The sequence below is a fragment of the Phyllostomus hastatus genome, unplaced genomic scaffold, assembly GCF_019186645.2.
Source record: "Phyllostomus hastatus isolate PE091 unplaced genomic scaffold, TTU_PhHast_1.1 phas_scaffold_385, whole genome shotgun sequence".
Taxonomy (NCBI): Eukaryota; Metazoa; Chordata; class Mammalia; order Chiroptera; family Phyllostomidae; genus Phyllostomus; species Phyllostomus hastatus.
Window position 1 is genome coordinate 12,622,541 of NW_025334026.1, and position 26,537 is coordinate 12,649,077.

The 26,537-nt window shown below is 56.0% G+C and overlaps 1 protein-coding gene across 3 annotated transcripts; it reads right to left on the reverse strand.

Annotated features, from left to right (window-relative positions):
- Positions 1-492: 492 nt before the first annotated feature.
- LIMK1 (LIM domain kinase 1) lies at positions 493-26,295 on the reverse strand. 3 transcript variants are annotated; one of them, XM_045819644.1, is made up of 17 exons: positions 26,048-26,062; positions 24,165-24,261; positions 21,451-21,596; positions 17,665-17,803; positions 17,224-17,333; positions 15,832-16,038; positions 11,382-11,487; positions 11,116-11,282; positions 9,878-10,061; positions 8,976-9,062; positions 8,509-8,640; positions 7,270-7,329; positions 6,937-7,002; positions 4,223-4,379; positions 2,338-2,393; positions 1,946-2,103; positions 493-1,847 (listed from the first exon to the last, which is right to left on the reverse strand). In XM_045819644.1, exons 4-17 carry the CDS (start codon positions 17,665-17,667, stop codon positions 1,685-1,687), a joined length of 1,656 nt encoding a protein of 551 aa, XP_045675600.1. In that variant the 5' UTR covers positions 17,668-17,803; positions 21,451-21,596; positions 24,165-24,261; positions 26,048-26,062; the 3' UTR covers positions 493-1,684. The 3 variants fall into 3 exon arrangements, with proteins under 3 accessions (XP_045675600.1, XP_045675598.1, XP_045675599.1); XM_045819642.1 differs by lacking the exon at positions 21,451-21,596 and having other exon boundaries at positions 26,048-26,295; XM_045819643.1 differs by lacking the exons at positions 21,451-21,596; positions 24,165-24,261; positions 26,048-26,062 and adding an exon at positions 20,840-20,969.
- Positions 26,296-26,537: the final 242 nt, after the last annotated feature.

Here is a 26,537-nt window from a genome sequence, read left to right on the forward strand (position 1 = left end):
AACATTGAGAGCCGTGAGCAGTCACTGTTATTTTAAGCCACCAGGTTTAAAGGGTGATGAGTTGTATTACATCAGATAACTATGTCACCTCCTCTTTCCTTAAATGCTGCCAAAGGGTGGCAGCTGCTTTCGTTCATCATCATCTCCAGGTTACCTCAGCATCCACTGTTTCAACAGCTGTGTGAAAATTCCCCAGATTAAATGCTGTATATTTGAAATAGCTAGTGTGGTTTCTGTTTTCCTGATTGAACCCTTTAAGTTTTAGAAAGAAGAAAACATGAAATGAAAGCAATATATCCCCTGATATTTCCCCTACTCTTCCCCCTCCCAAACCTGGCTCCGGGGAAGTCTTCGCTTGTCCCGATGGGCCACCACCACTGCCCCCTCTGCCCACCCCCATCCCGTTTATGTCTTCCCACTAGGCCTCTAGTCACAAAGCTCTTCTCCTGTCCTATTTCCTCCGGGCCCCCAGACACACATCACTAGGCAGGATCCGGGTGGGGGGAGCACGGAATTGAGTTTATTGTTCTGAGTCTGGGTTTTGTTCCTTAGACATCAAGATTCCTGGATGGAGGTGACTGTCCCACCTCCCTGAGTTGCAGTCCCATGGGCTCGTTTGGATTGTTTTCCAGGTTCAAGTGCACTGAGAAGGCTTCACAGTTTTAATACTTCCTAGATGCTCAACTGAGGCAAAGTGACAAAATGGCCCCCCCACCCCACCCGCCAAAAAAATAAAACCCCAAGCTCCCAGCAGCTGCTGCTGCAGCCGTATGAAAAAATAATACAAACTCTTCTTAAAAAATAGATTACACAGAAAGAACCCAGAGGACAGAGGGACATGGGGAGAGGCAGGGGCTTCCAGCCACTGGTAGGGAGCCTCGGGGAGAGGCCCAGGAGGGGACGCTGAGATGAACTTCAGGGGGCTGCGATGCTGGTGGATGCCTGCCTCCTCTGCTCTGCCCAACCTCCCTCTGCGGCTCCTCCCAGCAGCTCAGGTGCAGGGAACTGCCCTCCACCCTGAGGCCTGGTACGTGCTTCTCACTAAAGTGGCTTCAATAAAGAAACAAAAAGACCCAAAGCAGGAAGGGCCGCTGGCCAGACAGCAGGGATGTCCCCCTGTAGGAGCAGACCTCTCCCTGCTTAGGGGGTTTGGATAGTTATCAATACCTGCTACTACCTAGACACCCCTGGGGGTGACAGGCCCCAGACTCCCTTATGGCTCCTGGGAACACGGCCTGTCCCTTGACACGCCCCCCCCGCCCCCGTGCACCCAGCTGTGACAGGGCACGGTCTGAAGTTGTCCTCCAGGCAGGCCTTGGAGGAGCTGCAGACAGGTGGAGGGTGTGCAGGACGGCCGGGGCGGCGGGGTGCGGGGTGGGGCACAACTCACATGGGCCCTCCAGCTCATGCAAGGAGAAGCAAGAGGGGGCAGCCCCACCGAGACAGAGGTAAGGCGGGGCGAGGTGATGGTGTATGTGCAGCCAGGCTGGCTCTGGGGCCAGAGGCAGATGGGGTAGGGGCCACGGCCCACAGGGGAGGAGGAGGCAAGTCAGGGCCTGGTCCTGGGGAGGGGGCTGGGTGCCTGCTGCCCTCTGAGGGCTCCACACCCAGCTACCTCCTACACGGGAATCCGGTGCAGGGTGGATTCTCCGCAGTGGGGACAGGGATTCTGGGTGGGCTGGGCTCAGTCAGGGACCTCGGGGTGGGCAGGCAGTCCACTTTCACCACGCCGGTAGGTCTCCCAGAAGCCCCTGTCCAGCTGCTCCAGCTGTGAGCCCAGTGGGAGGTGGCCAGCCAAGTGCATTCGGAGGGTCTCCAGCCATTGCTCGAGCTTCACGAAGGAGGGCCTGGGGTGACAGGTGGGGGGACAGGGACAGTGGGTTCTGGCTTTGCAGGGGACTGGCCCACCCCCAAGGCTGCCCAGGTTAAGCCCCACCCCACTCACCTTTTCTCGGGATCCAGATCACAGCAGCGCACGGTAATGGGGAAGAAGCTTGGGGGACAGTTTGGGGGGCAGTAGCGGTCCAGGAAACCTCGCACATTGAGGCCAAAGTCCATGGTGCGGGGAAGATAGTCAGGGTCAGCGTTCACCCGCCCGATGATCTGTCCAGCACAGGGCAAGCAGTTACCCAGGCGCCCTTGGGGCCGGGTGCCACCCAGGTGGGTTTGCGAGCAGGTCACACTGGGCCTGGATGCAAATTGCTGTGGGCAGCCCAGTTCCCAGGAGCCTCCCTGGCTCGAGGGGCCTGCAGACTTCCGGCCTGCAGCCTTGGGAGGGTGGGGAGTGGAGAGGAGCCACTGGGCCTGACACCAACTGCTGCCCACCCCAGGACCTACCTCACACAGGACGATTCCAAAGGAAAACACATCCACCTTCTCATCATAGCTTCGGCCTAGACAGAGAGAAGGACGGTTACCAGATGAGGCAGGGCCAGGAAGGCCAGCTGGGAGGGGGGCTAGGCCAGGGCCTGACCAGCCTCATGGCTGCCCAGGCCAGCGGGTCAGATGCTCTGCCCTTAACCCCACCAGGTCTGAGCAAACTGTTGTGGGGTGAGGACGAGAGCCCTCGGCAAGGGGTTCCAGGCCCAGCTCGGTCACTGACGAGCTGTATGACTCCAGACAAGTCATGAACTTCACGGTGGCCCAGAAGGATAACCCCATCAGACCCCTGGAACCTGTGAAGGTTACTTCATTGGAAATACAGTCTTTGCAGATATGATGAAGGGTCTTGAGATGACATAATCCTGGATTACCCAGGGAAGCCCTAAATGCCATCACAAGTGTCTTTAAAAGAAAGACAGAAGAGCCTGACTGGTGTGGCTCAGTGGGTTGGGCGTCATCCTGCAAAGGGAAAGTTCGCCAGTTCAATTCCTGGTCAGGGCACACGCCTGGGTTTCAGGTTCAGTCCCCAGGCAGGGCACATATGAGGGGCTGCCAATTGATGTGTCTCTCTTGCACCGATGTTTCTCTCCCTCCCTTCCCCTCTCTGTAAGAATAAATAACATCTTTTTTAAAAAGGGGAGAGAGAGAGGAGAGAAGGCACACAGCAGAGGAGCCAGTGGCCATGGGAAGATGGAAGCAGAGGCTAGAATGATGCAGCCTGGGAATGCCACAGCAGCTACCGGGAGCTAGAAACAGCACGGAACGAACCCTCCCCTACAGTCTGCAGTGGGCACAGCTCTGCTTCTGTCTCCTAGAACCTTATATAAAAGAATAAACTTCTTTTGTTTTCAGCCACCCACTTTGTGGTGATTTGTTGTAGCAGCCTCAGAAACTGATATAGACTCTTTAAGCCTCAGTTTCCTCATCTGTAAAATGGGAAGAATAGCATCTAATTCACGATGTTAAAAACAATCAATACAGCCACCTGTTTATTGAATGCTGCCTAGTTTATCACTTTAATCCTCATACCACCCCTTACAGATGAAGTTATCTGGGGGGCTATGTTAGCTTCCGTCAGAGCTGGTGCCGAGATGACCCTGTGCTGGCATGCACCTGCCCATGGAGGGGCTGGATAACCCGCAATCTAGGCATACACAGGACTGCTGTGTGGCAGGCCTGATTAAAAAAAGAAAGGGAGTGGGGTGGGGTGAGAGACTGGGGGTGAGAGAGTGAGGGGGGAGAGAGAGAGAGAGAGAGAATTAATAATGCCCCCCCCACAATGTCCACGTCCGGAGCCCTGGAACCTGTGAATATGCTGCCTTATATGGGGCTGTACAGGTGTGACTAAGTTAAGGATCTTGAGATGGAGAGATTACCTTGCATTATTGGGGTGAGCCCTGTGTAATTACAAAGGTCCTTATGAAAGAGGGAGGAGGATCAGAGTCAAGGAGAGAGATGTGACACTGGACACAGACGTCAGAGAGAAGATGCCAGGCGGCTAGCCTTGACGGAAGAAAGGGCCACCACCCGAGGAATGAGGCGGCCTCTGGAAGCTGGAAGAACACAGGCTCTCCCCTAGAGCCTTCAGAAGGAGCTAGTCTTGCTGATGCCTAACTTTAGCCCAGTGAGACTGCTGTTGGACGCCTGACCTCCAGAACCACACAATGATTGGGTTTTTTTAGGTCAAGTGTGTGGTAATTTGTTACACTAGCAACAAGAAGCTCACATAAGACTCAAAGTAGAAGTGGAAGGGCCAGGGAGGCCAGGGGTTGGGTGGCTGCAGCTCTGCCTGGGACCCCGGGGTCCCTGGGACATATGACTGGTGGGGCCACCCACTCACCATTGATCATCTCGGGTGCCATCCAGTACGGGTTGCCTACCACCGTGTAACGCTTTCTTCGGTCTGGCTTCTTGAGGCTTCGCAGGTCCTGCGGCTGAGTCTTCTCATCCACCATGAGCCGTGCCAACCCAAAGTCGGCCACCACCACAGTCTTGTTCTGGGGTGACGAGGAAGCAGGGTCACACTGAGCATGCTCCTGCCTCATCCAGCTATGTGCTCCTAGGCCGGACCCACGCCAACTCACAGCCAGCCAGAGAACACACCTCTGATACCTGGGGGCTTGCCGAGGGGGTCGCAACCCCACTGCTCAGAGGGGCTCAGGTGCAGGGTGAGGACCCCCTTCCTCCCCCAAACCCCTCTGCCCTTTGCGAATGGAGCTGCCCAAAGCTTCAGAAAACACCAGTGTGGCCCCACTCCCCTCCTTATTATTTATCTCTTAATTCTCGAACAACCTGGTACATGCTATCTTACAGGTGAGGTGACTCAGGCCCAGAGGGGTGGAGAAAGTTGCCCAAGGCCACCCGGTTGGCCAGGGACAGGACCAGGATTCAAAAATCCAGGACTCTGGAGCCCCTGGCTCTACTGTTTCAGGTGTGGTGGAGCCCCTCCCAGGGCCCGGGCCAGAACCCTGGCAGAGTCGGGGTGCTAACTGCTATGTCAATCCCACAAGGCGGGAAAATCAGGGACAGAGCCTCCTGAGAGATGAGGGACAGGCAGGGAGGCCCAGGGCACGGTGCCAAGTCAGGGAGCTGGGGAGGTCCTCCGAGTGCCCCACAGCCCAGCCTCTTGGGCTTGGTGCCCGGGGCCATGGAATTCTGGACCCTATTTTCCGGCTCCAGGATGGGAAGCTGTTGGGTGACACCGAGGAGTGGACACAGAGAGGCTGAGGTGGCAGGGCCCCAGGCAGGTGGCAGTTAGGGCCAGGCACACTCTGAAGGGACGAACCCCGTGCTGCCTTTGGGAGTGACGCAGATGTGGACAGTCACTCAGAAAAGACTCTACAGAGACGGCAAGTGGCGGAGGGGAGGCATTTGCGGCCCTCGCCCACCTTGATGGGGCCTCAGGTGGAACAGTCCCTCTCAGGGCTCCATCTCCTCAGGGGTAATACCAGGTGGGCGGGTAGCTGAGGGGTCTTGATCTGAGGTCCCCAGACTCCTGGGCAAGGGTTCTTGAGTGCCAGGGTCCATCAGGATTGTCCAAGTGCTGTTCCTGCCCCATCCTTTTCAGAAGGCCTGACATGGGGGCGGGAAGGGGAGGGGCTCCAGACTGTGCACTTTCAATGAGTCTCCCAGGACTTAATGGTGCAGGCTCTGCGGACTCTGCTATGGGAAGCAGCTCTAGGGAAAGCAGCCACGGTGACCACTGCATTCTCAGAGGCCCCACACTGGAGGCCGAGGTTTTGAAATTGTGCACAGATGCACTCTGGGGACAGCAGGGCTCACAACTCTCATGGGATTCTCAAACGATGGGCCGTGCTGTGGAATCAAGGCTGTGACAGGTCTCCCTGTCCTCACCCTGCCCAGAGCACTGGCAGGGCCTTGCAGTGATGCCCACTGCCAGCAGGGGCAGTCTAAGCAGGCTCCCTGGGAGGCCCGGGGGTGGATCTAGCCTCACGCACCTCTCTGGGCTCACTGGCCACTGCTTCCCAGAGCCCATCGGATGTCGGAGGGCTGAGACCCCCACTTGACAGCGAGCAACTCAAGGCTTCCCGACTGTCATACCGCTGGCCTTTGCATGTCGCACTCCCACCATCAGAAACACTCGTCCCGCACTGAATTCACTGGGCAAACACCTTTCTGGAGAACCTCCTCCTCCCGCAGGGCGGGTCTCGCCCTGCCTGGAGTGCCGTGGGTCACGTCGGCCAGAACCCCAAGGTGAACTTATTTGGAAATAGGGTCTTTGCAGATACAATTAGTTAGGATGCGGTCACATGGGATCAGGGTGGGCCTCGAATCCAATGTCCTCACGAGAGGAGGACACACAGGCATGCGGAGGGAAGGAGGCCACGTGAAGATGGGGGCAGACTGCAGTGATGCAGCTTCAGCCAAGGAACGCCAAGCAGTGCCAGCAGCCACCAGATGCTGGGAGAGAGACCGGGGCCAGACTCTCCCTCGGAGCCTCTAGGGGACCAGCCCTGCCAACACCTTGACTTTGGACCTTTGGCTTCCTGAACCCTGAGAACACGTTTCTGTTACTTTACACCGCGCAGCCTGTGGTACTGTGTTCTGGCAGCCCCAGAAACCTCTCCAGTTGGGCCCAGTCAGTTGCTCCCTCTCCCTTCTGAAACTGCCTGTGGTTGTTTCACTCCAGACTCCCTGCCCCCACTGCCCCAGGCCTCTTCCAGGAAGCCTGCCCTGACCACCCCAGCCCACGCTCCCAGGCCCAACTGTAGGTCCACAGCTGTGGGTGCTGCCCAGCACAGGCCTGGCCACTCTGCCATGGCCCTTCTCGGCGAACGCCACACTCTTGGTCCTTTACAGTTTACACATCAGTTTCTCCTTTGCCTCCTACAACCTGCAAGGTCAGTGGCTCAGAGAGCTGCAGCCACACTGCAAGCGAGGTCTGTTTGCCTCCTGGCCTTGAGCTGCTTCCCCATGGGCCTAGTTGGAGTGGAGGCATCTACCCAGAAACCCCTGTTCAGAGAAGGCCCCCAGGCTAGGAGCGTGGTGTGCAGGGCTCCTGCTGCCCCTCCCTCCCAGGCCCAGGCTGCTCACCTCACGGACCAGGCAGTTGTGGGAGTTGAGGTCCCGGTGGATGATGTTCATGGAATGGAGGTAGGCCTGGGGGTGGGGGCATGGAGGTCAGGGGGCAGTGTGCCGAAGGACCCCAGCTGGGTCCCCAGAGCCTCCCGCCCCCCCTCCCACTCAGGCCAGCTACGGGTGCTCTTCCCAGTCTCCATTCGAGCCCCTCTGCCCCCTCCCAAAGCTCCCCTGTGGTTTCCATTTCTAAATCCTTGTGGAGTTTTAGGTCAGCAGAGAGAAAGTCTTTATAAGTGGGGTTGGGTCACCCAGCCCAGGCTCTGTAAGTCAGAACCAGAGCCTACTCACCATCCCTGAAGCAATATCCTTGGCAAAGCTCACCCTCTGGCTCCACGGGTACTGGCTCTCCTGGGGGCGGCGGGGGAAACAATGGCCAGGAGGGGCCAGCAGGGCCACAGTGGCAGGACAAGTGGGTGAGGGAGAGGCCGGAGGGGCGAGTGTCCTAGAGAGTCTGAAACCCCTCCTCTCTTCTGCACCCACACCTGTTCCTTCTAAGGGGTGTGGGTAGATAATTCCAAACAATTTTCTAACAGACTGATTCCAAACAGTAAAAAGGGAGGGGTGGGGAATACCCCTCTCTAGTTCTTGATCACCACCTCTGAGAAAAAAAGCTTTTTTATCTTATACAATATCCCATTCTTTCAAATTTTAAAAAAATCTGAAGCTACTTCCGTGGACCATCAGAGGTAGGTGGGCCTGGTGGGGTCACCTGCAGAAGGCCAGCCACGCCACTCAGGAGAGAACGGTTTTGGGTTCCAGCCATGTGGGGAAACACCGTCTCTTGCCGCATACCCTAGGACACCTCCAGCGGGAGGTGAGGCCACGAGAGCGAATTAAAGACTCAGGGTGCAGTTAGGGAGCCGAAGCCGGTGCGGCCCAGTGTTCCTGAGTAGTACCTGACCCCAGAGTCCCCTCTGAGAGGTTATGTATGTTAGGAGCCCACAGGAGTGACACTTTGGCAACGCCAGGTAATTCCGCCGAGGGGCGAGGAACCCACGGCGGGCGTGGGAGGCGGATGGGATCTTGAGGTGCCGGGGTGACGCTGAGAGGGCCCTAGTACCGGGTCCCAGGGTCGCTGCCAGCAGCAGGACAGTGCTAGACGTGCCCCTCCAAGCACTCTGTTTCTAAAGATGGCTTTGTCATTTTTTAAAAGAAAATTCTGAATTTTATGGAACGTGGTGAACAGTGCAATTGTTTGGTTTCACCAGAAGCAAAACAAAGGCCCACTAAGAAGAGATAATGGGAGGGGCTCTCCTCAGGTGTTTGACCTGTGGCAGGTGTGGTTGCGTCAGACCCATGGCCCTGAAGGGTGGCTAATTCATGACAGCCTCTGTGTCTCCTCAGCAAAGCTGCCACCCTTCTCTGGGCCCCAGCTACTCCCTGGCTTCAGATGGAGTCTGTGTGGCCCTACTGGATTCCTCCGAATCAGGCTTTGGAGGGTCTCTGAGACCAGAGGCTGACCCCACCGAGGAGCAACAGGACAGGGCCCAGAGGGGAGGTGCCCAGCAGGGGCAGCCCAGCACTCACCATGTTCTTGATGATGCCCCGGAGGGTGCCCCCTTTGATGTACTCGGTGATGAAGTTGAGCCTCTTGTCCTTGTAGAGCACCCCGATGAACTTGAGCACATTGGGATGCTCCAGGCATCGCATGACCTTGACCTGGTGGAGAGCAAACAGGTTGGGCCCGGGGCTGTGCTCACATCTCCTTCTCCCTCCATTGTCCCAGAGGCCACAGACAGTGCCAAAGACGGAGAAGGCCCCCACCCCCTGGGACTCCTGTCACTCCCGCTGGCCTCACTGCTCTTTGTTCAAGCTGCTCAGAGCCCCAGGGGTGGCCCTGTCCTTCTCGCCCTCCTGGCAGACACTGTCTCTTCTTTCAATATGTGAGCTGAGTGTCATTCCTCTGCCATCCCCCCTCAGTGGGGGAAAGGGGTAGGGACCACAGCATGTTCCAGAAGTCTGGTGAAGAGGAGGTGGCAGTTCCACTCACTGACCTCCTTGAGAAATGTCCTCTGTGTCTCCTCATCGAACCGGATCAGCTCCTTCATCACCATCACCTCACCCGTCTCCCGGTGTGTCACCTGCGTGGGGACACCAAGGCATGGAGACAGAAGACAGAGGCTCTGCTCTGAGCCCAACTTGTCCGAGGCCCCGGCCCTACCCCAGGACTGACAGGGAGATCAACAGTCGGCCTCAAGATCTTCACAGACATTTCCTGGCCCTCAAGGGCAGAAGACCTTAATACCTTTACAGATGAAGAAACTAAGGCTCAGAGGTTTCCTAGCAGGGCCCAAGGTCAGCCAGCTGGCAGGGCAGGGGGGTGGCTGGAGCTTGGGCCCAGGGCTGCCTGACCAGAGGCCAGCTCTTTGCTCAGCTCTGCTGGGCTGCTACCAGCAGCTAGAACGTGGCTCTACCAGGGACTCCTCCCCTGGCAAGAGGACCAGGGACAAGGGCTGGGGGCCAGGGCCAATCTCAACTAGGGCATATGGGTGGCCTTGCCAGCGTCTTTTGTATAATCCTAGATCTTCTCGCCTAGTCCTAGCTGGTGACAGGAGAACCAGGGAAGGGCTCAGGTCTCAGCCGGGGAGAGTATGAAAGGGAAGCAGCCCTGAGCCCTGAGTGGGTTGGCATCAAGCTCAGCACAAGACCTTCAGGGTCTGGCTGGGCTGTCCCCCCCTCCCCCACCTTCTAACGACCTCCTCCACATGAGGTTCTGGATCTGTCTGGAGTTGGTCCCCTCCCTGTCACTAGCTCAGGGAGGCCTCGGAGGAGGTGAGTACCGGCCAGGAAGTCTGGAGCCCCTTCTACGTGGATTCCTAGAGGCATTGGTGGGAGGAGGCAGAACTGAGACCCCCGCTCCCACTCCTGGCCCATCCCTGCATGGCGTGCCCTATACCTTGATGGCCTGGCCGAAGCAGCCCTTGCCCAACACCTCCCCGTGGATGAGGTCCGACGGCCGGAAGATGCGGTGCGGCCGGCAGACCACGCGGAGGGACTCGGAGCGCCCCAGATCCTTGCGCTGGGAGGCAGGGGACCCCAGTGAGCCGGCGCCTGGAGACCTGTCGATGCTGCAGCTCCTCCTGGGGGGCACACACACAAGCCCAGTGCCACTGGGGGCATGTGGACACCTGGCTGAGGCCCCCTGGGGGCAGCGAGGCCTTAGCCTGCCCCTTCCTTTTGCCTGTCATGCTCCCCTCTGTCAGTGTATGCACAGTCATCTGGCCCAAGGGGGTGGCACAGGGCAGCTCTCTCCTGGGGCGGTCACAGGCTTTCGCCTTATCCTGATGGCCCTCCCTGCTTGGCGTTCCTGTTTGAGGCCCACTATCGTTCAGGTGCCCTTGGTAGGAATGTTTATCCTTGGGCTTCTCCGCGTGGTGGCCCTGGGTCAGACACTTCTGTCTCTGAGCATTTGGGTCCTGGGTACAGAAGCTTCCTGCCTAGGAAGCCCTGCCATATAGGTGGCCCTACAGGGTGGCAGGAGCTCCAGATAAACACAGATGAGGAGAAAATACATAACTTCAACATCACTGCTTCTTAGAGTAAAGGCTATCCCCCCCAGGAGTGGTCCTCTCCGCCTCCCCAAGTCTTTACCAGGAGTCCTGAGCAGGCCCGCGATGAGTACAGTGAGGACCAGGCTGCTTCTGGGTTTCTTCCTCATGTCTCCCAACCCCCTGCAAGAGGGTACGGGGCACCCCCCACACCTGGACCACCACAATAGCCCTCTAGCTGTCGCTGGCCTTGGATGCCCTTCCACACAGGGGACCAGAGTGGTCTCTGAAAAATATCATGTTGCTGCAGTACCCTGAGGGTGGACAGCATCAAAGACCCCGCCCGCCCACATCTCAAGCCCTGCAATTTGCAACTATTTGGAAGCCACTCCTCCCAAAGCACACCCAAGACTCTCATCATTCTGCGCAAATAATCCCCAGCTAGGGGAGCTGCTTCCACCTGTCTTCCCACTTCTCATCACCCTTCCTTCCTCTTGCATCGTCCCTAGCACCATCTGCTGGCCTGCCTTTTTGCAGGCCTGACTACCTCATGGACTGAGCATCCGAAGGGTGGGGATCAGGTCCCATCCCGAGGCCCAGTGTCTGTGAAAGTACCTAGATACACCAAGGTGTAGGGTGGACTTACAGGACAGGTTTCTGCCGGGCAGAGCTGCCTGCTTCTCCGCTGGGAGTGTGAGCTGGGGAGACCAGGGGGCTGGGCTCAGGCCCCGCCACATGGCCCAGCGTGTCGTGGGGGTCGTGCTCAAGAGTCAGCTGGAGAAGGCGGCTGGTTTCCTGGATCAGCAGATCAATCTGAGGAGAACAGGTGTGTGGACAGGTGAGCCCCAGGTGGTGGGGGGCGGTACTGAAGGCACCGCCTTCCGTCCTGCTTACCAGACTCAGGACCCATACCTCATCCAGGGGCACGTTCCGAATGGGTGTGCCATTGATTTCCAGGATCCGGTCTCCAACATGAATGGAATTCTTCACATCTGGACTCATGCAGCCTGGGTCCACTCTGTGGGCACAGAGCGGTGGTCAGACCCTTGGCCCCCTGCCTGCCCCCTAGAGCCCTGAGAGGACACCAAAGCAAAGGGATCACGTCGGGGTGAGGGGACAGATGATTTTGTCTTGTGTGATCAGTAGGTGGCAATGATCTAGAACCCAGAGTTCTGGTTTGGGGGGAAGCATTCTGTAATTAATCACCGATGCCTGCCCTGTGACACCGGGGAAGGGTGGCACAGCTCCACGTGAGCTCAGGGGCTCCCGTTCAGCAGAGCGCTGTCTCTGTGGACGAGCTTCCAGGGGTGCTTGGGGCAGATGAATGCCATGAGTCCCGAAAGGGTCTGGGTCTGCTGGCTTCCTTCCCGACTCCCACACTTGCCCTGAGAGATGGGGTGAAGGCCTCCGTCCCCCCAGAAGCAGCAGGAAGGGGCTCGCAGCCTGCCCTGAGCCACAGTTGCAGAGTGGTGGCCAGATGACACCCTGGTTAGGGGCCATAAGTTCACTCAAGGAATGGCCAGTTTGCCAAGTTTAATTGCTTCTTTTAACTCTTTGGTGTTAATTATCTGGTTTCCCTTTGTCTTCATAAAGGCTTTTTAAAGAATGTTCACTTTGCCCCTGCCCTGAGATGGGGAAGGGCTGGGGGACAGGAGAGAGGAGACTGATGACTTTATGGAAAACAGATTCATAAAAAACTTTCATTATAAAGAGCATATTCTCACACGGGGGAGCTCTTCCTTACACTGGAAAGCCAGGTAGTACATGCAGAAGGAAGAACAGAGTTACGAAATCACCATTTTGTAGCCATTGTGGTAATAACTGGTACAGATAAGAATCATCTGTGGATGCTAGCACCATTTGGTGACAGGTCCTTGGGGAACAGGATATTGACAAAGGCAAATCTCATAAATGACTTATAGATTACATTGCAAAGGGAAAAAACGTCCTTCCCAGCAGAGGAGTATTTGCACTTTTTCAGGGAACCAGAGCCGACATCCTCAGGAAAGGGCGCGCTATTCCGACACCACGTGCACGATGCGCGGAAGTGGACGCGGCATCGCTTGCGCAGTAACAGGTCAATGTGCACAATAACCTAACTCTAATACAGAGGAAACATCAGACAGGGATACTCCACTTAACAACTGACCTGCACTCCTCATAAATGTCACAAAGGACCATGAAAAGCTGAGGAATTGTCACAAATTAAAAGAGACCGAAGGGACTTGAGGACCAGTGAAATGCAGGGTCAGGAACTGGATCCTGGATCGAGGAAACTGATAGAGGTGCTGAGAAAACTGGCAACATCTAAGAATGGATTGTAAGTTGCATAAAAGCACTGAATCAATGTTAAATTTCCTAAATGTCATGATTACATGTAAGACACAAGTGAAAATTATGTAAGAGAACACCCTTGTTTTTAGGAGAATGTCAAGTTTTTTCGAGTTTTTTTGGGGGGGTGGGGGGTGGGGAGGAAGGGTCAATGATGTCTGCAACTTATTCCCAAATGATTTAGTAATAACAATATGTACATATGTGTGTATACAAATACAAACCAGTATATGTGCACACACACACATAAATGTAGAGGGAGACACCCCGCCCCTAAATGTGGCAAAAAAATTAAAATTGGTAAACCTAGGGGAAGGGTTTATAGTCATTTAATATACTTATTATTTTAGCAAGTCTTCTGTAAATTTGTAAATTTCAAGATAAAAAATTGAAAAGAAAAAACAATAAACACATTTTCATTTTTTTTTCCCTAAAAAATATATATATATTAGACTCTCCATCTCCTCTCCCTCAGTCTCCTGTTAAGGCAACAGAGGACTGGGTCACAGATAAATTAAATTTTCCTTAAAATGCTACTACAAACAAAATGAAAAGTGCTTCACCAAGACTGGCTTAAAACAAGTACATCCGGTTAGCAGCCTTTGGGCAACCTGGGAGCTTCTGAGAAGGGGGTGGCTCTTTGCAGAAACTGGAAAGCAGATGTTAGTTAGAAAGAACGCTCAGCCAGAAAGAGAGATGGGGGGGTGGGGGGGAGGTGCTACTGGCTCTTCATTTCTAAAATTCTGCCTGGTTGTCAGGCACCAGCTGGCCTGGGAGTCTCCCCATCTCTCTCACCAGTCTGTCTGCTTACTTGTGCATGTGAGGCAGCTGCTGGCCTGGCTGATGCTCAAGGTGGGGGGTGGGGATGCAGAGTCAAGCCCGACAGCATCCTCCGTCCCAGTACCATCTTCACTTCTCATCAGCTATGAGGCGCGGTGCCTGGCACCCAGCAAGTATGTGAGAAACTTCACCGAATCCAGTGGAGGCTGGCTCTTGGTTCTCATGTCCAGGCATTTAATGTCCAGACAAGGGAGACATTTAAAACTATCTTTCAAAGAGCCAGTAAAGGTCTTGGACAGATCTTGGAAGGCTCCAAAGTGTCCAACTTCCTCATTGTTCAAAGACCCCAAAGCCTGGAGGGGACAAGGGAGTGGCTCACTGTCACTGGGCTGGGTCCCTAATCTTCATTCCTTCTGGTGTCTCAGACCTTTGCCGCATCCTTCACAATTTTCTTTGGGCACAGTCTGCTAGTACTAAAACTTGGTTTTCTCTGTTTGGTCTGCCTTAACATGTTTATTTGACCCTCCTTCTTGAAGGATATTTTCAAATATAGAATTCTAGGTTGATGGTTATTTTTTGCTCAATGCATTAAATGTATGACTTCACTGATTTCTTGCCTAGATGGTTTCTGTTAAGAAATCAGCTGTCAGTCCAACTGTCCTTTTCTGAAGGCAATTTGTCTATTTTCTATGGCCTTCGAAGGTCTTTTCTTTTGCCTTCGGTGTGCTGGTTTCACTAGATAGGTGATCTGTGGGTGAATTTCTTTTTATTTTGCTGTTTGGGATTTACTGGGCTTGAGTCTGTGGATTGGGTCTTTTATCAGTTCCGGGAAGTTCACAGCCATTACCTCTCCAAAGAGTGCCTCTCTCCCATTAGTTCTCCCTGCTTCTGGGATTCCAAATAGGTGGTCCCATCCTCTCCCTGTCCTCCACGTGCCTTAAGGTCTCTTTCACAGTTTTCATCCTTTTGTGTCCCTGCTTCTCTCTTCTGCTGCTTTAAACCCTACTCTGCTGTTAAATGCTTGCATTCATGTTTTCATTTTAGAAATCACATACTTCATTTCTAGGGGTTACATTTAGTTCCTTTACCAATTTATTACTCTTTATTCATTTTTTCAAGTATCTTTTTCATTAAAACATATCGAACACAATTATTTTATATTGTTTTGGGTGACTCCAACACTGGAAGGTTTGACAGGCCTGGTTCCGCTTCCTGCTGTTTCTGCCGACTCTTGGTCACAGCGCCTCACTCGCTGCCTTACCTGTGTGTGTGTGGATTTCTGGCTGAATCGCTCATCATCCGTGGGACACTCACCTGAGTCAATTCAGTGAAGCCTGGCAGTGGGTTTCCTCAGAAGGGATCTACATCTGATTCTGTCAGGGCTTGGGAGCACTACCAGCTGGGGAGTGCTTTTGATTTTTACAATTTCGCCTTAAGGTTTTTTGAACCACCCGGACACTTGAACTTGGCTTGCGATCCCAAAGTTATGAATTGTTAGACTCCCTTTTCCCTTCCATTAAGGTTCCGACCAGTTTACAATTCTCAGAGTGGGGCGCTGATGGGAGGTGTGGTTTATTTCTCAATCATCCTCACCTTGAGAACTCTTTTGGGGTCCAAGCTTAATGGGGGAGGGAGCAGTTCTCTTATCAGATTAGCTTCCTTAGCAGGTTGAAGCTTTGAGAGACCCAGTCATGAAAGGACTTGAAAATTAAAGCTTCACTTCACCCAATTTAGATTTGCCCTAAAGTGTGGCCACCTTTAGTATTTTGCTGACGGCCCCGGGCTCCCTCCTTAACTCATTCCTGACCTGGTTACTTCTCTTTCTCATTGGATCATGCATGGATTAAAGAAAATATTTTAAAATACAGGGTCCAGCACAAATAACACCCCCTTTTTATTACAAAATCATAAGCATGTAATTCTGTAACATAACAAGGTCACACTTAAGCACACCATATGACATTTAAGTGAAATGTTTACATTAAAACTATATATTATTACACCCACATTATTACCCTACCAGCCACACTCAAGCAGGCCATTACTTCGGCTGGACCCTGTATTTTATCTAGCATTTGTAATGGTTTTTAGAGGAACCAGGCATCTGGTATAGTGGGCTGTGAGAACTGGGCTCTACCTGGACCTAAGTGCTACCTGTTTTCAGAGGCCCCAGCCCCAGAGTCGGCTGCACGTCTAAAGCATCCACGGCTACAGCCATGCTAGCTGCAGCCCCGGCAGGCCAGCCACTCACCCTTGGACGCGGACGGTGTGGGAGTGCTCCGTGCCACAACCCGGCGGGCCATGAGGGGGGTCGATGGAGACTGAGAGGCCACGTTTGCCATGAGCTGAGGCTGGGATGGATACTAGGGTGACTGTGTGGGGCAGGCGAGAGCCGGGGGAGTCAGGCAGGATCTGCTCGATGACAGGCGTCACCACGGTCTGGTAGTAGCAGTGCCCACTGCAAGAGCCACAGGCAGCAGAGACCCAAAGAGTGGGAAGAAAAGAGCATCAGCGGTCACTAGCATCACCACTCCCACCCCCAAGTCCCAGGCTCCCCAGTACGGCTCCCCACAGGAGGAGGGTCTGAGCAGCCTGGTGGGACTGGGAGCAGAATCTGCGCCTGCAAGGCCCTGCCCTTGGCCCTGTCTGGTGCTCAGTCATTCTGGGTTTGTCTGCTCTCTTGTGCGTTGTAAGCTGACCGGAAAAAGGCCAGGGGTTAAATCCAGTTCAGGAGTAAGTCATTAAAAGTCCATGTGGGATCAAGCCATGCTGCCCTCAAATCCAGTTTTATCAGGTTATATGATAAGAATTTCTCTGGTCTTTATCCCTGGTTTCTGGGAAAGAGGCCCTGAATCCTTGGAATAAGAGTGCCTTTGTTTTGAGCCCTCAGACCACACCTGAGTTTACATTAACGAGATGATTTAGAACGGGGGTCAGGCACCAGAAAGACCAACCATGTGATTAGGAGGCTAGGGCTTTGACCCAGTCCAACTCCAAGCAGGGGAGGGGATTTGGAGATGGAGTCCAATCACATGCCCACTCATTCAATCAATTCTGCCTACATAATGAAACCTCAATAAAAAAACTCTGGTGATGTGGGGGCAGCGGGGTGGAGAAGGGTCACATGTCCTGATTCCATGGGGAGAATGCATAGACCCTCTGATTTCAGGATCCTCTCAGACCTTGCCCTTTGTGTCTCTTCATCAGGCTGATCTTGACTTGCACACTTCAAAAAAATGGAATCCTAATTAGAGTACTTTCCAGAGTTCTGTGAGTCATTTTGTGAATTAGCAAACCTGAGGGGTTTGTGGGAATCCTTGACTTGTAACCAGCTGGTCTGAGGTGGGAGCGCGCTGAAGACCCCTGAACTTGCCTGAAGTGAGAGGATGCTCTTGTTGGGGCCTGGGCCCTCGACTCACAGGGTCAATGGTTGGTGCCAGAATTGCACCACATGCAGTAAAACATCTATAAGAAAGCTGACATCTGAGGCTTCCATAGTGTGACTCTCATACCATATTTCCCAGTCCCTTCTACAAAGCACTTTGATGAATGACTGCCCCACACGGGCAGGGAAAGGCCCCAGCGTGGGAGACCTGTGATACAGGTGGACGTGGCAGATGCAGAGAGGGGCCAGGGCACTCACCAGTACAACTTGGAGTGTTCCACCAGTGTGTAGGTGTCCCCATCACCAATGAAGGTCCCGCATGTGAGGCAGATGAAGCACTCGGGGTGGTACTTCAGCTCCCCGGCCACCTGGCAGAGGGGTAGGGGGACAACCCAACTTAGCAGCCCCTTGAGCCCCCATACCTCCTCCCCTCGGCCTTCTCTCAGAAGGGTAGCCCCAATGGACTTCAGGGGCCTGGCTGGCCAGCCTCTGAGCTCCTGGACAGAGCTGGTCTAAAGATAGGAGGCTGAGGGGTACAGACAGACAAATGCATTAAGAAGGCATGAGGGAGTTAGAGACCCAGTGAAAAGAACGATGAGAGAGGTGATGGGAGAGAGATCTGGAGTAGAGAAACCTGTGAGGACACGGACACATGCACACACACCAGGTGAGGTGTGAAAGGTGGACAGGGGTGCTCACCATGACCAGCCCCTTGGTGATGTGTTCCGAGCACCCGTGGCAAGACTCGCCATAGCGGGCCCAATAGTCCTTCTTGCAGAAGAGCTGCCCATCCTTCTCATAGTACTGGTGTGAGAGGGAGGCACTGCATTCACAACACCTGGGTAGAAGAGGAGATGGGGCTTAGCATGGCCCACTCCACCCCTCCCTGACAGCTGGGTCCTGCCACAGTCTGTAGGTGCTTTTATGAGAGTTAGAAAAAGGTCTGGCCAGTGGCAGCCTGCACCGGAGTACAGGGCTTAGCAAGTGCAGTCAGGGAGGGATTCAGCCCCGTCTGGCCCCCTTGAAGCCTCTGTGCAGTGCACAGCCTGCACGACCACCAACAGCAGTTCTGCACCCAGAGTATGTGGCTCCCTGCCAGCCCCAAGTGGGCGGTGCTCCTCAGCTGAGCCCTTGCCCCTTGTCATGTAAGGAAGATGGGCCAGAGAGGGCAAGTGACTTGCTCTTGGTCACCAGTCAGGCAAAGGGGGGAGTGGAACCAGAGAGCCCAGGATTGAGGTGGTGGGCCTGAACAAACCCTGGGCCCCACTTCTCCAGTCTAGTCAGCTTCCTCTCCCTCTGGCTCCCCCCACCGCCCCCCAGCAATGTGGAGGCAGCTTGAGCCAATTGACATACACATGGAAATGACCTGTTGGAGGCCTTCTCATTGTCTTGGTTAAATTTATTTAATACTCACAGGCCACCATGAGGCGGGTATAGGCATCCCCATTTTAGAGGTGAGGCAGATGAGCTTCAGAGCATCTAAACTGCCCCAGGTCAGGCAGGAGTTCAGTTCAGCAGAGACCCATCAGTATCAGTTAAGAGAGGGGATCTGCAGGTTTCCTAGTCCCCAGCCAGCCTTCCACTTGCTGCCAGTCACAACAAGGGGCTAAAGGGCAGCGCAGCATAGCCCCTCCCTCCACCTCAACCAGAGCGTAGTCCCCGCACCTTCCTTCAGAAAAGTAGTGGTGCCATACGGAGGAAGCTGGCATGTACGGGATCACCAGGGCACGGTCCCCTTGCCCCCCACCAGAAGCTACCGGGGAGGCCCAACTGGTGGGGCCCCTGAAGGGCTAATAGGGGAGGAAAGACGTGCTGGCTTCTTAGTGTCACCCCACAGGCCTGGAGCTAGACCCACATGCCCGGCTTCTTTCCGTCCAAGTGTCCATCCCAGTGGGTGGGCACCAGCAGCCCAGCTAAATCGGGATGAGCAAATGCAGAAATGTGGATCCTGTGGGCCCTCAGGGGCCTGTTTTCAAAGGCCTGATCCAGGGTTCCAAAGGCCAGAGTACAGACCATGCAGAGAATCCATCCAGCTCTGCTGCTCTTTAGGCCCTCTGGGTAATGTGAGAAGATCACTCAGGGACAGAAGGATCTGGGCTCAGTAGGAAAACAATCCAGAAGAGAGGGGGACAGGAAAGACTGGGACCTGAGTGAGACAGTCCCACCCCCCAGAGAATCGACTGCTTTCACTGACTGCTCCTTAATCAGGGAACTGGGAATGAGGAGGGAGAGGAAAGCAGCCAAGAGCGCTGGTGGGACACTGTCCCTTTAAGAGGATCCAGCCTGTTCCCTATTGTCTGGGAGCCTGAAGGGGGGGAGGGGACAGGTTGGTGTGGGGCATGGCAAGGGCAGGGAAAGCACAAAATGCCTGAGTTCAGGGGCAGGGTGAGGGGGTAAGGGTGGTGCCCAGAATAGAAGTCTGGTGCAGTCACCCTATAAGAAAGGGCCTCCGGAGGCTGCCCTGGGACGTGAAAGGAGGCAGCGGAAGCAGCAGCTGGACCAGAGCCATGATGTCATCCGCACCCCTCCACCCGCAACCCTTCCTGCCCTGGGCCCCACAGGGGGCGGGTATCTCACTACAGGGTGATGAGGGGGAGCAGCTCTGCAAAGAGGCGGTGTACTGGGAGGTCCCCCACGCCCTGTGCTAATCAGTGATTCACTTCACCAGACACCAGACACATCGCGTCACGGGAGTGTCAGCACAGGAGTCTCCCCCTCACTCTGCAGCTGCCAGGATGTAGGAAGGCCAGGGGTGGGGGTGGGGCGAGGGGGTCCTGCCTCTGCTCTTCTCCCACCTGCAAACTCCTACTCCTTTACAAATATTCATCACTGTTACAGCCCTGGAAGACCCAAAGCTGACTCACCCAAGGGCTCTGTGAATGCAATCGAAACTGGTCACTATTTCCCTGAAGCCTGCTCAGAGGCCTGTCTAGGTGTCCCCGACCCCACACCAGCCTGCACAGCCAGCCTTTCTTGGCCCACCAGTCTTTGCCATTAGCCTGCAGGGGCCCTGAGGTCCCAGGCCAGGCATCCACAAACACTGAACTCCAAAGTGAACAAAGTGGTTCCAGCCAGACAGGCCTGCTGTATGCACTCTATCTGCGGCATTTCCCACCCCCAGCATCCTCAGAGCTGTTCCTCTAACTCAGAGAGAGCACAGGGGACCTCCATCTCAGATAGGGGACCTAGCCCAGGCTCATGCAGCAGCTTGGTGGCTAGCACTTGTAGCCTCAGTGACCTTTGCTGATGGAAGGTACCAGGAGCCCCTGACCCTGTCCATCCCTTCATCCCTTAGGTCCTTATCCAGCCAGAAGCCAGAAGAGGCAGGTGGGGCAGGCTGGCCTGGCTCTAAGGGGTGTCCTGCTCATGCCCCCACTCCGAGGGATGTCAAGAGAGAAATGCCAGGTACTAAGGATGTATAGAGATGGCCCAGGGCCAAACGGAGAGGAAGTCCTAAAGCACAGTTGTCTGTCTGCCCCATACAGGGTACCCATCTCTGAGAGCAGAAGACAAGGCCAGGCTCAGGAACTAGGGAACTCGTGAGAGGCCTGGGCTGAGAGGCAGAGGCAACCTCTGCAATGACAGGTCCATCCCTTCTAGGCGTGCCCTTTACCCAGGGCCACATTCCTGGAGCTCAGAGGTGAAGGAAGGAGGACCAGCTCACGGAGAGACTGCGCCAGAAAGGCCTGAAGCTTCAGCGGCGGCCTGCTTCCCCTCGACAGGACAACAGTGACCAGCAGTTTCAGTTCTCCTGCCCCACAGCCTGGACCCAGGTCGGCCAGTCCCACAGTTGCTTCTAGCTCCAGCCCTCACACGGGGGTGGGGGGGCCCTTCCCGAGGCCTGGGACAGGTAGGGAAGGGGCTTTGCACTTACTTGGCCCCTCTAAGGAAGCACCGTCTTCTCAGAGGCGAGGCCAGCATCCTCTGCAGTTCCCCACAGCAGGGGCTCTGGGGGCCAATGGGGAGCGAAGGGGCAGGGGTGGGCCTATAGACTGGCTGCTTCCCCATCCTACTCCAGGCACTCAGGATTGGAGGCCGCAGAGGGTGGGGCCAGTGTGGCCACCCACATGGGAGGAGAATGCAGCAATGTGGGTGCAGGACTTGGTCTGAGCCCGCAACAGGAAGCAGTCGAAGGCCTTACACCGCCGGGGCTCTAGTGCAGACAGGGAAGCTGTGGCAGCCACTCTGCCCTTAGCCCTACACCTTGAGAAAGGCACCCTCCACACTCCTCAGCGTCTACTTTGACAAAGGTGCTAGGGTCTCAGGGCTCTCTGGGGACATGGACAAACTCAAAGGAAGCTGCTTCTTCCGGTGCTGCCCCCAAGAGAACAGAGGCCGACTTTCCTGGACAGTCTGTCCTCCTTGCCTCAAAGGTCCCTCAAAGAGGAGGCTACATTCTGGCCCAGGCTCAGACCCACAGTGTCAGCTGTGTGCTCACCCCTCCTCGCCCAGGGCCAGCCCACCCAGCCTCCAGGGAGGTGTTACCAGAGCTACGGCAGCAGCAGCAGCAGCGGCAGCACCAGGGCTCATGCGCAGCAGGCTGCTGGGAAGGGACCTCCCAAAGGCAGCAGCTGGGCTAAAGGGAAGCTTGGACCACTCTGGGCCTGGCCATAACCTTCCGGGAGGCGTGCCTGGAACAGAGAAAGGGGGGCCCCTGGGGTGACAATGACCCCTAGTGTTAATGCCAGATGCATCCTGTGTGCCCACAACTCTCCCACTGCAAGGCCTCAGAGCCCAGGGGCTGGTGCCAGCCCTACTTCCTGGCACTGAGATGCTTCCAAGGAGAAACCAAGCAGACTCTGGGGCCTCGGGCATCCCACTGAGAACCAGACTGGCTGCCTATTAACCATGGGGACCAGACAAACAGTGACTCTGCCTAAACTGTTTCTCCTAATTGTCACGGGATACGGACACTGCTGGTCTCGCCAGGGGCTGTTGAGAGAACCATACCACATGTCAGAACTCCAGTGCAAGCCACACTGTGGACCTGTGGCTCTTCCTGCCGGAGGGCCCTCTTCCCTGTGGAGCCCTCCCTCCCTGTGCCCTGTCACACCAGGGACCCCGATCATGCCTTCTTCCACACCCACGCCAGGGGCCTCGCCCCTCCCCCGGTAATGCAGTAGGGACCCTTCACGGCTAGTTCGATGCACCCTGTCCCACTACTTTACTGTCCTCCTGGCCCTCTCCCGAGTCTCCCAGGGCACCATCTCCCTCCCCGCCCGAGGCACAGGGGCCTTAACTTTTTACTCTGATTTCTCTTGGCCCCACCTCAAACCTCCCCACCATCTCGGTGCCAGCCCGAGGCAGGCTGTTCTCTCTGGCCTTCTCACCTCTGACCTCAGACCATCTCGGCCAGCTCTGGGCTGGTCACTGCCACCCTGGATAGTCCACTGCACCTCCAATTCAACAGGGACAGGGCACAACTCACCACCAACCCAGCCCAAGACTCCATCAGAACCAACAGGCCACTGGCCTCCCCAGCACCAGGGTAAAAACCAGACCGCTTTAAATTCAGCCCGTGCCAGTCACCTGTTCCCAGCCCCGCCCTAAGGCCCCCAGACCTCTTCAACTCTGCAGGGATTTGGAATGAGACAGGCAGAGGTTCAAGTCCTGCCTCTAGCTGTTGCAACTTTCAGTAAGTTACTTCACTTCTCTGAGCCCCCGTTTCTCACATAATGTACAAGCTGGGCAAGTAACGGTGCTTCATTCGATTATGTCGAAGGTTTAATGAGGTGACATTAAAAGAGTGCTCAATAAGTAGTGGCTAATGTGACTAAAACTTGCCAAACATTGTCCCTCCTATACCTGCAGTTCTCTCCACTCAGGCACTGTCGTGGGTCAGACTTTGAGTACAGGACTCTGAAACTCTGGACTGTGATGGTCCCTTCCCTGACAAGTTACCATCTGCCATTGGAATGGCACTTTTCAGTAGCACTTCGCCCACATCCCTCCCTTGTTTTCTGCTTTTTGAATGCCTTTGTTGGCTCCCTACTACCCTCAGGGAGTCCTTATCATGGCGCCCAGGGACCTTTACAAGTCAATCCCAACTCTACCTCCTCCATTCATCCCTCGACTCCATCTGCTCCAACAAACGAGCTGTTCCCGTTCCCTCAGCTGCCCCTGAGCTCCACCTCCCCGCTGGGCACACCGTTTTCTCTGCCTGCTGAGAATCCCCTGCCTCCCTGAAGACCTCCTTCTGAACACTGCCTGGGAACCCTGGGGCATGGTGCCTGCCTCTCCTGTGGCCTCCCTAGCCAGTGGTGTGGGTGCTGTGTATTCATTTCACTCACTGGCTGTGTGACATTGGTCAAAAGAATTAACCTCTGTGTCTCAATTAATGGAGATAATGCAATACCCAACTATACAAAGTCCTTACCAGTGTCTGGCCCTTACTAAACTGTAGAAAACGTTAGATATTATTCTTAAAAAAGAAAAGAAAAAAAACTTTGTCGGAGGTCCCCATGGACTGAAATAAACTCCATCAGCTGGGGTCGATGCCCTGACCCCAGCTGAGCCTCCCAACTTCACCTTCCTTCCTTTGCAGTGTGTCTCCACCTGAACTCTGCTGTTCACCGACTGAGCCGAGCCCTTTGCACCTGCTGGGTCCTCTGCCTGGAATGGTCCTTCCCATGTGGGAAATCTCACATCCTTTGTGACACCAACACTGGCTCTAGAGCCAACTCTAAGGCCATCCCTGACCCTGCTTCTGATTATGGTCCCATTGGGTTGCTGGACCATCTTTGGGTCCCAAGTGCTCAGCCACAGCCCTGACCCTTCTCTTCAACACTTGGGAGCTGGTGTCTGGGCTATGCAGCTTCACAACTAGCCTGGTGCCCGGTGAAGGAGGCCCAGCTTTCCTCAAGGCTGGGTTTCTCTGCCTTCCTCCCCTGGAGCATCAGCATGCAGAAGGCAAGGGTGCACTGCTCTCCCCGTCTCCCCTCTGCCTTGGTGCCTGCAGGCCTTGGTAACACTGGTGGAAAGGCAGGTTTTTCTCCCCTCTTTTCCTCAGAGGTCTAGAATGTCAAAACAGAGAGACCTTTAGGGATCTTCTAGTCCAAATGCCTATTTTACAGATGGGGAAATTGAGGCCAAGGACTTGCTGGAAGTCAAGAGCAGCACTGGGGGAACAGTCAGCTCTCCCAGATTGCTTGCCCAGTCTCTCGTCTCTGGCAGGCCTTACTTAGGGCACCCCACCTTACCTGAAGCAGTCGGCGTGCCAGTCAGCGTTCAGGGCCTGGAGGTACTGGCCGTCATAGATCCTCTGGCCGCAGCTCGCACACACAGGCAACTCGCTTCCTGCAGGGGTGGAAAGGGAGCCAGGAACCATTCTTAGCAGAGCTGGTTTGGTGTCGGCCCAGCCTGCCCTGCTGACCCCACATGCACGTGCACACACACACACACACACACACACACACACACACACACAGCACCCAGGCTGGGCAGCCGCTGTGCTGAGCAGAAGAAAGAAGCTAGGTTTGCGAGTCTTGCTGAGACTTTGGCTAAAGTACCAAGTCTCTCTGGATCTCAATTTCCCTATCTATAAACTGACTGTAAACTGAAGAGGAGGATCAGATTTCCACTCTCCAGCAACAGCATTCTTCAACTCAAGGTAAACGGGGAGAAAAAAAGCAGCAGGATTTAGAAATAAGGCAGCGGTGACATTCTTGTCACAGCTCCTTTTCTCCCCTGCCGGCCCAGGAAAAGGTACTGAGAGGACCCTTCAAGTCCAGGTGGGGACTGGAGAGGACTGGATTGGTCCATCCTGGGTTGAAGTTCCTTGGAGGGGAAGGGCAGGAAGCCCAGGGGTGCCAGCCCCAAATGAGCCTTGGCTATGTCCTGGCCTGACTAGGGGTGGGACTGCAGAACTGGGCACTCCCAGACACCTGCTCCAGGGAGGCCTGGCACCTCCACAAGCTGCCCACTAGGCATGCTTAGTCATCTTTGGGGCCTGGCACGACTGGAACTGGGTGGGCCCTGGAAGATCCCCTAGGCCCACCCTTGTATAGATGGAGTGATTGAGATCTGGAGAGATTAAAGCTTGCTGGGTCACACAGCAGCCTCCCAGGCCACCACCTGCCCCTCCATGAGGACCCAGGGACCTGCGACAGGGGTGATAGTGAGGTGGGCTCCTGGTGGACGGCTGGCAGTGGCCCTAGTGGAGGGAAGGGCTGGCGGGTCTGGCTAGTCCAGACCAGGTGGGCCTATGTGATGGCGCAGTTAAGGAAACCCAGGGAAGGAGACCTGACCCTGCTCTGGCTGGGGAAGTTTTGGGGTTTTGGTTTTCACACCCTAACTGTCGTGTAGTCCCAAGTCTTGAGCCCCAGTAAGGGGGAAGGGGCTGAAGAGGAGGCTGGGATGACTCATCCTCCCAGCCAATACTGATGGCAGGCACCGGGTTTGCTACAAGGAGAGTGGGTGGGGGCCCGCAGCATACTGCCAACGGCTCCCTAGACGCTCCTCTAGGCTCTGCCCATTCGGCCCCTACCCACCGGTACCGGAGTCCAATTATGCGGCCCCCAACTGTACAAACAAGGAAACTAAAGCTCTGCAGGTAGCGCCTGGCTCAAGGTCACGGAGCCAAGCAGGCGTGAGGCGGCGACTCCGACCCTGGGCTGCGGGCTCCCCTAGAGCCTTTCTTCCCAGGCCAGGATAGAGCCTGGATAAGGGGTGGCCCGAGGCAAGCTCCGGGTGGACGGAGCACGCGGATGAAGGCTGGGGGTGGGGGCAGCTCGCCCGGGACTCCAGTCGGGTGATTTCGGTCGGAGGCTAGGGGAAGGCGGGGAAGAAAGGCAGGAGGAGCTCTCCGTTCGCGGGAGGGCAGCCCACCAAGGGCCGAAGGGGGGGTGGGAAACCGGGGATGAGGGGGAAGCCGGGGGTAGGGTGGCGGGAGCGTGTCAGGGAGGGGCCTGCGGGCTTCGGAAGGTCCAGCTCATCCCGCAGGAGGGAGGGGCGCGGCCTCGCTGCAGACCCGGCCTCCCCGGCGCCCCGGCCCAGCCCCCTTCGTACCCCCGGCCCCGCGAGAAGGCGCCCCCGCCCGGCCGGCCCCCAGGTCGGCGCCCCGCCCGGCCCGCGCCCCGCGCACCTTCCTCTCCCATACGTTCTTCCCTCCAGGTGCAACAAAGTAGCGTCAACCTCATGCACTCGGCGGGAGGCGGGGCCCGGCGGGGCTGGGGCTGGGGCTAGGGGCGGCCCGGGCCCGGCGAGCTCGCCCGCAGCCGCCGCCGGCCCGGGAGGCGGAGGCGGAGAGAGCGGGCCCGGCCGGGTGGGCTCGGGGCTTGCGGCGCCGCAGCCGCCTCTCCGACACCCGCTCAGGCACCGGCTCCGCGCCGCGGCGGCCTGGGGAGCGAGCGGAGGGGCGGGCCGGGGCGGGGCCTCGCGGCTGCGGCAGGAGGCGGGGCGGGGCGGGCAGGCGGCGAAATTGCCCTGCGCGGCCCCGCCCCTCTCGCGACCGAGGTGGGGGTCCCCCCCCTTCCTCCGCCCCTCACTACTCCTCCTCCCCTTCATTCATCTTTCCGGAGCTACAACTCTGCCTGGAGCCGGGAGGCAGAGATAGAGAAACCGAAAACTGCGGC